Below are 14530 nucleotides of genomic sequence, written 5' to 3'. Positions count from 1 at the left end.
AAAAAAAGTCATCTTTTCCAAGGCTGCAATAGCAATTGTTCCAGTTATTGTGTGCATTGGAGTATAGCTGCACACACCCAGAGATCTCCAGACATCAGTAAACCTTAGGGATCCTGTTTCTGCAGACACAGAAAACAAGCACTAGTATAAAAGCCCCCCATGTCCTTTCTTCATGTTTCAGTATTTCTATTTGCAACTTAGCCTGTCTGATTAATACTAGATTTTTAAGGGTGGTACTACAGAAAGGTCATGGCAAAAAAAAAAAAAATAGAAAAAAAAAAGGATTGTTGTAAGAAGTTATCTGGATCATTCAAGACAGGACTAAACCAGATTATCATCTGGTTCTCTTGGACTTCTTAGCTCTAGGTTAAAAAAGAGAACAGATTTAGGTTCCTCTTCAGTACTCTGCCTAATTTTTACTGCCCTGCCATTCAGGATATGTTCATGGAAGGAGAGTTGTGTCTCCAAGGGTAAGGTCTGTGAGAACCATCAATGCTAAAAAATGAATTCTGACATAGCCAGTAAGAATGCTCTAGAAAAGGAAATACTGTAGGAAATTCTGTAGGGAGTTACCTTAGTCAGAGCTGCAAGGACATGGCATGTGACTCTTGTCTCCTTATAGCCAAGAAAAGTTGTTTTCCATATTTACATCTGAAGTCCATTCAGGGATCAAACCGTAGCTGTCTGCAAGATCCAGTACAACATACCCTCCTGCAGATCATTACATCTTCACAAAAGACATCCAGACTTCCACATGCAAAAAAAAAAAAAAAAAAAAAAAAAAAAAAAAAAAAAAAAAAAAAAGAAAAAGAGAAGAAAAAACCAATCAACCAAACAAACAAAAAAAGTGGGAGGTAGATGGGGGGCAGTGGGGAAGCATTTTGAAGAAAATTTGGGTCTCAACAATTCCTTTTATCTCATTTCCATTGATTGAACTCTATCTTTACTGTCATCTCTGCTACTCCTCTGGTGATAAAAATTTCCAGCCTTCAGGCAATATGAATTTGTAAAGCATTCCACCAGCTTCAAATACCATCTTTCCTGAATGCAAATCTACAAAGGTGGTTTTCAAGCATACAGTAGGCAACACCTAACCTTGAGAAATTCACTCTTTTCAGGAGATAGGTAATGTGCTCTGGGAGAAATTCTAACTTGACTCAAGCCGGACTATCAATTCAAATTAATTGCCCTTAGGATAGAATTTTTTATTTTGAGATTTTTGCATAGTGTGAAACGGTGGCATTTACAGAGGGCAAAAGTTTTACTAGGAAAGCACAAAAGGCCTCATGATGTCATTTGTTCAAGAGGTCCACCAGTACATTAAAAGGATAGAAAAGCAAAACACAGCTTTTGCTTTATATTTTTGATGCCATCTAAAGATTAGAGAAACCCCTGTTACAGTATTCAGGGTTCTTACTTTTTGCATTTTCAAAATTGTTAATTGTTCATTATAATTACCCTTTCTTCTAGTTCATTTGCAAGCTGCAATAAACGCCTACATAGGTCAAGATTTCTCAAAGGCTGAAAGCTGAAAGGCCTCTCTTCAGCATTAAGAATTTATAGAATTCACAGTAAGACCCAGAATAGAAAAAAGAGAACAAAGAGAAATCACCATGGAGGAGGTGATTTCCAGCACTCCAGGCTTTGTGGAGTAGAGTATTGTTCCCTGGCATCACTGAATCCCTTCATATCAATATGGTTAAGGCCAGTAGTTATCATTCTCTCCTCTTAAACTTTCCTTCTCTCCACATGGTTTCCTGTGCTTCCTAAGAGTTTGTCAAACACACAAGGCAAGGAGGGTCCATGGGAAAGAACATGTAGCATTAAGACACGATACCATTGCATTAGGTACTGAAACAAAGAAAAACTATATGAAATAATGTGGCCTTCCTACTTCCCATTCTCCTTCCCTAACTTCTTCCCACAGATGTATGTTAATTCAACTGAAAATTGTTGTAATCAGATGAAAGGGCACTGAAATGTAGAAGGCAAGTGTCCATCTTTGTACACAGTCACTGTGTCAGAAATTATTTAGACTCTGCCATCTGTAAAAGGATCCTGAGGACTACAAGAAATTGGGACATTTCTTTCACATCTGTTTGCAAAGACAGAAGCACTGGCTGCACAGTGGTCGCCTAACTCTGAATCGGGGCAGTGGTTCTATACGGACTCCAAGGGAAGTGTGCCAGCAGCACCACTGAACGTGCATTACATGTAAGACAGCAGGAAATTTGGACAGCAGCTTGTTATAATACTGCTTTGGAAGTGCATGAGTCACTGTGTATCTGGAATGTGAACCTTTCTCAGCATGTTTTTGTGCTAGATATCCTGTCATGTCATTTGAGAAAGCCTGAAGGGCCAAAGCTGAGTTACTTTATCCAGGATCTTCATATTGGAATACTTTAATCCATTTTGGTCACCTTTCCTCCTATTTACAAAAAACCAGAATGCAATCCAATATTTTCTTCCCCCGTGAAACACTATTTGACACTTTTGTAATTTCCTTCTAAATTAGAGTTACCCAGTGAGCCTTTCACCTCTGCTCTTGCACTGACTTACTTCTCTGATGCTTTCAGATTAAACTCCCCCACTTCTCACTCCACACCACCGTGTGTACAGTACTCCTTCACTGTTCTGTTTCAAGATGTTTCTTGCAAGACCAGACATCAATGCTGATAAAATCACATATGAGCTCTGCATGCACTAAGCATGCCAGGAGAAGCCTCTGCATTTCCTTTGCTTCCTTTCTTTTCTCCCACTGACAGTTGTTTCTACCTCCAGAACTGCAAATCTGTTTCTGGAGCCTTAGGATTCAATCAGGACTCTGAACTACACTAATGGCAAAAGGTTCCTCTCTCTAACCAATGCCATAATCTTGGCAACATCTCACAGTTTTTTCTTACATTAAAATGTAGCACCAAACTAGATTATCCTAGAATGATCCTTTTCTTATCAACCTATTAAAATATGTTTATTTAATATAAACATATAAATATGTTTATACAGATATGCACACAGTCTTTCTCTCTTTCTCCACCTGCACTCCTTACCTTCCCCCAACCGCCATTAAAATACAGTGTATTCCAAATCATAAATGTGCAAGAAAAATCGATGTGGTTGTGCTCAAAGCAGACTGCAGACGAATGGGAAGGTTCCCATCTTGCAAACAACTACATGTGTTGTATTGGATTGAGCTTTTGAGCAAACAAGTCTCAGCAAAGATGAATAACACTTAGGAAGGCTCTCAGATGAAGACTGACAGGTCTGTGATGGTGTCAGTGCTGAGTCTTATTCACAAAGTCTTCAATGCCTAACAGGCCTTTTAGATATCAGCACTTTGGTGTATTCACAATGTCTGGGACCCAGCCCTCCAGTGTCTGCAGTCATCCCTGGGGTCATGAGAGTGCTCAGAGCCGGCCTCACACGTGAGAACAAGGGAGGCACAAAACTGGGCTTCTCCAGTCTTTGTTTCTTACTGATGTGGTTGAGCAGGAATAGCCAGACCTGTCCCATGCTTAACTGTCCCTTGAATCACAGCCAGGAAGCAGACAGATCCTGCCCACGTCCAGCAGTCCAGGAGTAAAAGGACTTGAATGGGAGGTGGGGTATTTGGGGAAAGTGAGTTCCCCCTTCTTTTCCATAGAACATGTGGAGCAGACTTACAGTAAAGATACAATCTATCAGAGGTGTTCCTAATCACCAGCCTTACAGAACCAATCCTATCAGTTGTCTTTATATATAACAAAGTCAAAGACCATATGGAAGTGATGCCTGATTTCTAAGCAGGACTGGAGTTTTTTGGGTTTTTTGTTTTTGTTTGTTTGTTTGTTTGTTTTTTATTTTAGAAAACGCATTAATACTTTTCAAACAAAGACAGTACAAACGACTTGATAGAACACAAGCCATACCATGGCTTACCTGGCAGATACAATCTTAAAATTGCATTGCATTTAACTTTTTAACTGTGTAAGAGGTTTTATAGATCTGCCTTTATATGCTGTAACTAGGCACCCTCCCACTTCTTCCTATAGCTTTTGTCTTACATTTCATTAAGCCGAGAAACACAGTGTAAAACACAACACATAATTTACATTGATTTATGGTTACAAAAAATTTTTAAGAGTACAGGTAACTGAGCAATAAAAATCATGCTCCGTCCTGAGTACTTCTGCCAGCCTGCTGTGGCTGCTTCAGCATAAGTTAATTTATCACAAGCTTCGTGGACTCTTAAGCAAAACAAAGTCCAATTTCACAGTAAATGACTGCAGCACATACCCTCTGCCAGCTGCTGAGCCTAGGATGGGATACTCCCCATTTGCCTATTTTCAACAAATTCAAAGTCTTTTTATGTGTCTTAATTGCTTTAGTTGTACAAAGTGTGTACAGTGTGTGTGTAGCCTGATAATATATTATAAATTATTAATTTAATAATATTAATAATAATAACAACAAAAATAATATTGTTAGAGAACTGAACAAGCTGAGTCTGTGCCCTGAATCTATGCCCTTGACAGTAGTATCTGTGACATTTCTGCAAAATTTATCTTCATAGTACCTACCTGCAGTGTTGGACCACTGTTTCCCCTGCCTGAAAGAAGGGACAGACACATGGCATACATTAGCTCATGCCTTGCATTCCCATTCAAGCCCAAAATCCTGAAAGCCCACACCACTTCTTTGTTGATTCACATTCTGATGCAGTCCCACAATCCAGGAAGGGAAACTCAACAATACTGCAATGCCTTTTGTGCCTGAAGATGAACCCCTCCTTCCAAGACATCACCACCACTTAAACCTGTGGCATTGCACACTCCCTCCTCCTTTGACATGGTTAAGAAATCACAGACCTAGCTGGAGGGATGTAAGCAATTCAACCAGGTCTCTGTAGAAATCTAGAGATGACCTTTACCTCGAAAACTACACTGTTATTCCTCACTTCTTACTAATACAATGCACAATGATCAGCATTATATCATCCACTTGTCTTATACTGAGGGGGTGATAATTTGGGGGCATCATCACAAAAGTTTTCTTGTTTTTTTTCACAGCATCTATACATACAAAATTCTTCTGTATGTCTGTGTTCCCTTCAGAAAGCTTTTGAAGGCTGGAAAGTTAAAATAACATGGATTGGTTTTAGTGCAGTACACCACATATTGTTTCTATCATGCAAGAATTGCTTAACCATGGTACACTTCAGCAGCACAATTTATTACAAACCTTGGAAATCATTTCAGGAGCCCAAGGACCTCACGGACCTTAGACCAAGTTTCAGCAAACTGCTCAGATATGCGATCACTAGGCAGATGTCTGGAAACGTGTTCTTGCACATTTATCTGCTAATGCAAATGTCCCAATACAGGCATTAACACTCAGAAGCATTATGTGGATTTTAAACAATTCCTGGAAGAGTTGGGTCCCATAAAAGTTATTCTGACAGATGTAATCCTTCTCCTCACCTTTGCCAAGTGCTTGCTCTGACTACAGGAGCCAGAGCACAGAGTGAGACTCCTGCCTGCTTCCACTGCTTCTGGTGCTCCAGACACTACAACGTCCTTGCCCAGGGCTGACTTCACTCTTATATTGTTATTATTCTGGTTGGGAAAGAAACAGCAATGTGGAAGGGAAAGATAAAACAGGAGATAAGAGAATATTTTTATGCTTTCTTCTGCACAGATGACTCATTTGAGACAGGTTTATTCTTCTTCTCTCTTGGGGTTAATGCCTCAAGGAGAACAGCAACAAAATTAAGGCTCTTTTTGCTTCTGTGGGAAAGAATTCTTTCTCTCATCCTGTTCTGTGAAGTCTTTCAGGCAGTGGCTGTGAGTGTACACAGCATATAACACAACTGGCTTCAGTCTTATTGGGGCCTCACAGTATTAGTGTAATGAAAGTAAATACCAAGTGGTCGGGGCTTAATTATAATCTGGACATTCTGTGCTCTGGCAGTAGATTAGAGAAGACACTGACTTGTGCTTTAAGGCACTGAATCTGCTATTGGCATGAGGGTGAATCCATCTAAAGAGAGAAAACAGTGAAGTGAAATCCCATGTTTCCTGCTCAGGGTGTAGAATGCAAACTAAGAGGAAGTGTAAGGTTTCAGTAACTGAACACTCTGTATGTTGGAGCAGCTCCAGCTGTGGCTTTTTGTGTTCAACTCTGATGACTATTTCAAGGAATCAAATACTATTTTATAGAAGATGGAGAAGAAAAAGCTTCCATTAGATAAAGATTGTATTAGGACCCAAATTCTCACATAGTGCTTTGAGGAAGAATTCTACATAATTAATGTTGCAATCATCTGTTGATCTATTCTCCTCCATTCTTAATTGTATTTTGAGCAGGAACTGGCCCTGATTATGCTCTATGAGAAATAATTCAGATGTACGGGAAATAAATAGGCTCTGCAATCTGTACTGAAACAGGTTTCCTTTTTACTTCATTCTTCCACTTTTAGGGTTCTGGTGACAATTTGTTCATAGTTATTTCACTTTCTCAGCCCCCTCATAATTTATTTTTCTAGTTGCCATCACTTATGTGGCTAGGCTATTGTAACTACGTTATATCAGTAAGGGAGATATGTCCAAGGTTCAATTTTATCCAATACAGTTACAATTTCTTGAAAAAACAAGTAAGTGCTATAAACTTGTAAATAAATTTCTTCAGATCTAGACACTAGAAAAGAAAATCTTGAATGGAGAGGAAACAAAAGCAGTGTTGATAACTGTTACAGCACAGCACTGTGACTAATAGTGTTGCAAAAGGTCTGCTACAGACAAATTTCCATACTCATTCAGGGTATTTTGGCTTGGCCTTAGCTTCTGAGTAAATTGTGGATGAATATGACTTAGGAGTATTGTAATGGCTCAATCCACTGTGTTAGGAAATCTGTATGGTAAGGGATCACTGCTGATCTGAAGACCAACATAAATGAAGATATGTAGCACTGAAGGGCAGCAGTCAGGTGGTTCATCCTCCTAGCAGCAGCAGCACAAGCACTGGGCCAGGAAAAAACCTAGATCTACCTGGTTTTGGATGTCTCTGCTTGTGTGTGCGCCCCTGCTGTACTTCTAGTGGTACTTCTACTGGTAATCCAGGCCATCCTCAAGTGCTACAGGACTGGAAGCTGCTGCCTGCCAATGGTTTCCATGCAGTTTGCTGCCTGCTTAAAGCACAGGGTGTCAAGGTCAGGGATGGGGCTGCTGCTGCCAAGCAGGGAGAAGCAGCAGGAAGAGACTCCTTATCTGCTGCAGTCTGAACACACAGCTTTGATCTGCCAGAGAAGCACACCTAGACAGAGTTGCAGGGACACACATAATTCTCCAAGCTTATCTCCTTCTCTCTGTTGAAATGGATATAGGGGTACTCAAACATGCACAGAACCAGGTGCAGGAGGCTGAGTTACCACTTTAGGTGTGTAGTGGGTCAAAACTAGGTGCCTTTAATACATCAGTGGCAAATTCTTCTTGTGCAACTGGCTAGCCTGTTGAAGTTCATGTCTTGAGATGTATGGCTGCTGCCAGAGTTACCTTTGTTTCGCTAACTGTTTTGACAGGAAAGCATGATCAAGAAGAGAAGAAAAGGGAAATCAGAAACCAGAGGATACAAATTCTGCAGCCTCTAAATCACTCAAATTTGCAATAATCATAAGACCTTTTTAATGAAAGTTTCACTCAGACATGAACATTTTGTGAGTGCCCTTGAGAGATTCTTCCTTTCAGAGTCTCCTACTGCTTCAGAGCAATATTTGTAATTGAAACAAATAATGAAAACCAATAAAGAGCAAACAAGGAGATTTTCTTAGCCCTAAGGCCAACTGGTAGAGCATAGCTGATGGCCACACAGCTGCTTTTTCTTCCTATCGAGATAGGATGGCTGCATGTAAAATTGCCATGGGGAATGCTCCCCAGACTGAGATAGCTAGTTCTGAACAACACCATTTCTGAGCTAACATAAAAACAGTACCATCATGTGCCAGTACCTGTTTAGGCCCCACTTAATTAACTTGTGTAGACGTAGCCTGAAGTGTTTTCTCTAGAATATGCTGTATGATCTCTGAGGCTATGATACACACCATAAAATATAAACAGAATTATATACTTGGGGTTTAATGCATTTTTGCTCATTACATGGGCATGAATATTGAATATGTTATTATGTTGTCTGGTGAGGTCTGCTTGATTCCTTATTTCTGTGGCTAATCTTTAAAAATAACTTGTATTTTCTACTAAAACAGATCTCTTGTGGGAATGGTGTACAACTTTGACCTACAAGTGGGGGAGCAGAACCCTTCACATATCTTAACTTGCCTAACCAAGTTGTAGGTGACAACCTCAAGTCAGTCTGACAGCAGGACCTTTTGGGGAATTGTGTGGGGATGAAGCATCCAAACAAGTGTCATCTGTATTTAAAAGAAAAAGAATTAAAAGAGAGAAGACAGTAAAGTCCTCATACTTTGTTTATTAGAAATATGTGTTCTTTACTGCTCACTGCTCCCTTATTAAAACAAAACAAACATGAGACATAGAAACAAAAGAAAGAAAACAAATAAATGACCAGACCAAACAAAAGAAGAGCTATGAGGCTAAGATATTTCAGTGGAATCTAAATTCTGTTTCCTGAAACATTCTGTGCAAGGGGTTTCAGCTGACTTAAGAGTTCAGGTCTCTACTATTCTATAGCAGAGTATGTAATTTTGTTAGAGGCAAATCCTGTGTCCTGAAAGATAAATTCACGGGGGCTATCTTGCAAACTTTTCTCCTTGTCCTCCTTACTCCATGAGTGGGGTTTTGGCAGATGAATTCAAAACAGCCACACAAAAGTGTTGCAGAGTCTGAAACCAATGGAACATTGCAAATATGTCTGAACTTTTTAATCTCTGCTATTACTAATGCATTTTGCAGTATTACACTGTGCACACAGACTGGCTTTGAACATATGAAGACCTGACTCAGTTCAAGTCCATCCAGCCAAAAACTGTGCAGCAGTGCCCAGGAGCAGATGTTATGGGGGAGTTTAGGAAACAGGGACTGTGGAGTGACTGTTTCCCAGCAGTTCTTTCTAAATATGGGAAATCAGAAGAGGGATGTTTCTGAAACTGCCATGATCTGTTGACCTATTCTCTGTGAATTCACCTAATGCCTCTTTTCTCCTTTGAAATGTTGTGCCCCACAGCATCCAGAGGCAAAACATTACACAGTATACTGATGTAAAAAAGTCCTGTGGTCTAACATCTTGTAGAAGTTTTTCCTAGTTCTTCGCTGATACATAGTACTGAATGCTTGTTACCCATTTTACCTTCTCCACATATTTCATGATTTTCTATATCTGTACTTCATAAAGACTTTTCCTCTCTGTTTAAATGTCGAAATACCATGTTCTGGTTTTGCTGCATTGAAACTGTTGTATACAAATTCTAAAAATGCTTCCTTTTCTGCTTTACTTCGTGCTTTCTCTGCTTCTACTTACCCCTTTTGATGTGGGATTTCTGGCATTCAGGAATGTGTCATAATGAGATTTGTCAGATTGCTCTCTTTCCTAATAGCATTCCGAGTGCTATGCGCTACGGTTGGAGTGGTGTTCCCTCTCTGGGCACTCAGAAGATGGCTTCCCAGAACTATCCACAGTGACCCTCTCATCCCTTTCCTGAGTGGTAACAGCTCAATCAGAGCTATTGACTCCCACCCCAGAACAAGCTACAGAGAAACAAGCTTGGGAAAGTCCCGTCATTTACTAAAGCTGCTGATCCCTATGAATGTTAATTGCAGTTAAGAGTCCTGTTGGGTCAGTACTAATTAAATATCACACAAGTACCACTAGAGACTGATGATAAATTTCCTGAGAATTTAATCCTTGTACACACAAAACTTCTAAGAATAGTCGAAACACTGAAGATCACAATTTGTAGAAGAAACAGAAGAAAACAAAGACATTATTAGGGCTTTAACTTGGTCTTGGTGTTTGCTGCTGCTCACTGCCCTCCATTAAATAAATAAAAAGGTACCATTTTAAAAACAAGCAAACAAACCAACTAAATAACCATACTAAACAAGAGAATAGGTGAGAGGGGAAGATATTTTGAAGAGTCTAAATTCTGGAGAGTAATATTAAGACTAACTTAACATGTAAATCTCATTAAGGGATATGAGAAAACACAAATTATGAGCTTCGTTGTCTGCCTTCATTTTCACTTGTGTCCAAAATTGTTCTTTAGCATTTTGTTAAGCATATGAGTGGCTCTGACTTGATCTCACTGGGTCACTAGAGTGGCTAAGAGCAGTGGCAGTAGTTAGCACTTTGCTGTGAGGGACAGCTACCAAGCAAAGTCTACGCAGTAAAAATGCCATGGAGCTGAGAGACACTACAAAGCTTTCACAGTATCAGGAGAAACTGAAACTTAGAGGCTCTGTATTTGTGTTGCATAGTTAAAAACCCCAAACCTCCAACTAATGCTGAACATGAACATTTCTATTTGTGTTTATAATCAACCAACATCCATCCCCTCTGGAATATGCTGCTCCAGATGCTCTCTAATCAAATAGCATCAGTTTACCCTTTCTGCCACTCTGGGCTTTGTTGCTACTGCAGACACCCTTTTATTTGTTAAAGGTACTAAAGTATGCAGGCTTTGGTTTTTTACTCTTTCTTCAGTTTACATCAAAACATCCTTTTCTGTATGGAATAACAACATATCTGAAGATGCCAGTACTTATGCTAACATAGCCCTCATGTAAATGTAGGGTTTTGCTAATCTGAGTAGTACTTTGGGCTGGAAGTGCTTGGGTTGGCATGTTTCCATGGTTAATACAGGCCCGAATAAGAAGGCCTGTAAAAGCTTCTGAGAGCCTAGAAATGTGCACTGCTACTCAAACCCCCAAACTGTGCTCAGCTGGGGTTTTCCAACACCTAGCAAGCCGAGTGGTGAGAACAGAGTTGCAACAGCAAGGCTCATATCCCTTGTGCAATGGAAAATTTGGAGAGAAGCCATTGACTGCTTTCTTTCCTGAATTCTGGTAGAAGTTGCAGAGATGCCTCTTCCCTTAGGCAAGGTGCACCTCAAGGGTGAAACAGAGATGTAGAAACAGCAAGACAATAAAGTGTGATTAATTTCTGTCAGTGACTGCTATGCTGCAACCCAATTTCCAGGTGTTTTTAAGTGTAATCGCTATCTTGCTCACATTCTTCTGGGAAGAGATCCATTTCAATTAGTGCAATCTCTCAGGTCTCTAATTTACTGCATAGGGGTGTGGAACAAGGGGGCTGTTCGAAGCTTAGCCTGAACAAGATTAGCCTGATGCTTTTGGGTTGAAGAAAGCAATTATGGCAATTGTTCTTGAAATGTTTGCATTGCTTGTCCTCTGGTTTTTCTAACTATCTTGCAATTTTGGGGATGTTATCTACTCCTGACTTAAGACCTCGTGAACAATTCCCCACTTTGTGAGGAGCAGAGCAGATTGCACACTTTTCTTTCAGCAGCAGTTCTCATAAAGATAAGCCCAGTTCTCCTCATTGCCAGGTTGTGCTCCAATTTGTTCCATTACTTCATGCATTTTAAGACAACAGGAATTTCTACATCCATGAAACCATCCCAGCACAGTTGCACAGGAAAATATGCTCTTTAATTTACACTGCACTTAAAGAAATCAAGGGTAGTTTTAATCTCTAGAACTGTCCATTTTGACATGTAGCTGGGATGATGCTTAGGCATAGAGATAAAATTGGGATTTCCTGTATAGGCTACTACGTAGAGTTTCCTTACATATTCTATGTGGAACTACTTTATGTGCCTTTTTAGGAGCACAGTTGAAGATACAACATATTCAGTGAGGCACTTCCACGTCAAGAACTTGTCTCTCTTGTTGATCCCTCAAACCTGTTATTCAGCTGTTACGATATCATACAAAGTGAAGCTGTTTACAGAATTGGGGAGTGCAATACAATTCATGGCTGAAAAGCTTATGTCTGGTCTTCTGTGGGAAGCGCCACTCATCCCACCTGCACTTGCCTTGAACAAAACACAGATGTGCTCTGTAGCAGGAGCTACACGTTGGTGCCCAACAGCCCTAACACTGGTGAATAAAATTGTTAGGTTTATCGTCAATGGTGCTAAAATAAAAATGTGGCTATGCAGAAAACATTTTCTTAGTGTTGGTGTCTTCTTTCAAAATAAAAGGTGTTAACATGGAAAAAGTTCAGGTTGGGTTGGGCTGAAACTCTGCTTCCAGATGTTTTGTAAATTTTTTTGCAATTTTCCAGCACTCTTCCAGCTTCTCTTCACAGTCCTGGCGAGGCCACATCTGGAGTAGACTGTCCAGTTCTAGGCTGCTCAGCCCAACAGAGACATGGAGCTCCTGGAACAGGCCCAGGGCAACAAAGGTGACTGGGGAACTGGAGCATCTCTCTCACAGGGGAAGACTGAGAGCTGAGCCTGTTCAGCCTTGAGAAGAGACAGACACCCGAGAGGGGAACTCATTAATGTGTATAAATATCTAAAAGGGGTGGGTGCCAAGAGGATGGAGCCAAGTTGTCCTTGGAGCTTGAGCAGGGAGGCTGGACCAGATGACCCACTGTGGTCCCTTCCAACCCGGAGGATTCTCTGATTCCAGAGGTGGAAACAGCTTTTTCCTTCGTGTACTACTACTACTACTACTACTACTACTACTACTACTAATAATAATAATAAATAATGATAACAATAATATCTCCCCGTGCTGTCCGCGGAGGACTGATCCTCTCTCACCCTCCCAGATTCCAGCCACGGCCCGTGCGCCCTCGGGGCCGTGCCGGGCCGGCAGGTGAGGGCAGGTCGCGGCTCAGCCTGCGCCGGGCCGTGCGCGGGGCCGCGCTCGGTGCCCGGGCGTTGCGGGGCCGCGCTCGGTGCCCGCGCGTTGCGGGGCCGCGCTCGGTGCCCGGGCGTTGCGCGGCACGCTGCGGCGCGGGGCGTAGCGCGGCGCGATTGGCGGCGCGGGCCGGGGCCGCGGGCGGGGCGTCACTGAGGGCGGTCCGAGGCGCCGCCGCCGCCGCCGCCCGCCCTTCCCGCCCTGCCCCGCCGCCCGTGCCCGGCCTTAAAGGCGCGCGGGGGCCGCGGCGGCGGCAGTAGCGCAGTGCGGGCGGCGGCGGCTGCTCGGCGGTGCCTGGAGCGCGGGGCGGCCGTTCCCTCTGAGCGCCTCGCCTGGAGCCCCTCCCTACCGCCTCCGCCGCGCTCTCGGGCCGAGGCTGTCACCGCGCCTGCCGCCGGGCGCCGCCAGCATGTTTGACAGGACGCGGCTGCCCTTCGTGGCGCTGGATGTGCTCTGCGTGCTGCTGGGTAGGTCGGGGGGCCGCCCCCGGGGCGCCGCGCTCCCCCCGGCACGGCACCGCGCTGGTCGCATGCTCGCCTCCCCCTCCCCTCCGCACCTGCACCGCCCGGCGCGGGGCTCCTGCCGGCCCGCAGCCCCCGCCGTGCCTGCCGCCCCTCGCTCGCTCCCTCGCCCCCTGCTCCGCGCCCGCACGGGGGGATCTGGTCGCTGCCGTGGGCAGGGAGGGGAAGGGAAAGCCCCGGGGAGAGGGAGGTGCTGCAGCTTATCCACTGACATCTGAAGCTCCTTCTTCTCTCTGATGTCCTCCTTACTCTTCCTTCCCTAACCACCTCTGTCGGATGAAAACCGGTTGTAGTAAAAGCCAGTGCTGGAGAGGTAGCTGTCTGGTAGATACCTACAGCCTGGGATGTGTTTGTTATCCCCAGTGAGTCGGGAAGCTGTCCTGGAAGGGCCGTCATCACGGAAACACGCCTCATCCATCCAGGGTGCTGCAGCGGCACGGCGGTGCTCGGCAGCAGGGCAGGGATTCGCTGTAGGGCTGGAGCTGAATGCGGTCTCGGTGTCACCGAGCCTCCGCTGTAACTGTAGGCTGGAGGCGAAATGAGGCATTCATTGGAGCGCGGTGTCTGCGCCCTGTCCGTCTGCAGCAGGGAGAGACGGGTGTCGGGGCAGGAGCGGTGCCTCGGTGATGGCCAGGGGTTGAACCGACACAGCCACAGCACACTGCCACAGCGCTGCAATGCTTGTCCTGGCCAGCCCAGATATTGGCTTCCCAGTATGTCTTTATTTCATTTCAGTCTCTCTTGAAACTATTTTATGTACTGCCAATTTGCATTAACTCTCCTTTTATGTAATGAGACAGTGTAAAGAGCAATGATGTCAGTTGCCGATCAGAGAAGGGGCACTTTCACTTTGTAAAGAAGTGCCACCTCTCAGAACTGGGAACCTGGGAAGTATCTTTACGCTCTGGAGATGTACTTCTTGGTCTTAGGAAGTGCTGATTTTGGATGTTTGTTTCCTAAGCAAATAATGTCAGTACTTCAGTAATCTAAGCACTTGTCATGTTCAGTGGATAGTGTTCCGGCCTAGCTCATGAATTTCTTCTGATTGGCTGAATTTTTTGGCTGATCAGTACTTTTTGTAGCATCAGTATAAACATAATGACATTTTTCTCTTGCTGGATGCTTCAAATAGCAATGGTACCTGTAGCTAAATGCCATTAAAAAGCAAAA

General features: G+C 43.2%; 1 protein-coding gene across 2 annotated transcripts in view; it reads left to right on the top strand.

The window, feature by feature from the left end:
- The first annotated feature begins 13015 nt into the window (after nucleotides 1-13015).
- Nucleotides 13016-14530, top strand: part of PLPP1 (phospholipid phosphatase 1) — a 63779-nt gene continuing 62264 nt past the window's right edge. The window contains exon 1 of one of the 2 annotated variants that reach the window (XM_038125128.1): nucleotides 13016-13306. In XM_038125128.1, coding sequence (XP_037981056.1) covers nucleotides 13249-13306 — 58 coding nt within the window. In that variant the 5' untranslated portion in view covers nucleotides 13016-13248. The remainder of the gene's footprint in view (nucleotides 13307-14530) is intronic. The other variant, XM_038125127.1, reaches the window with a different exon arrangement.

The sequence above is a fragment of the Motacilla alba genome, chromosome Z (assembly GCF_015832195.1).
Source record: "Motacilla alba alba isolate MOTALB_02 chromosome Z, Motacilla_alba_V1.0_pri, whole genome shotgun sequence".
Classification (NCBI taxonomy): domain Eukaryota; kingdom Metazoa; phylum Chordata; class Aves; order Passeriformes; family Motacillidae; genus Motacilla; species Motacilla alba.
This window is presented reverse-complemented; position numbering and strand designations above follow the sequence as displayed.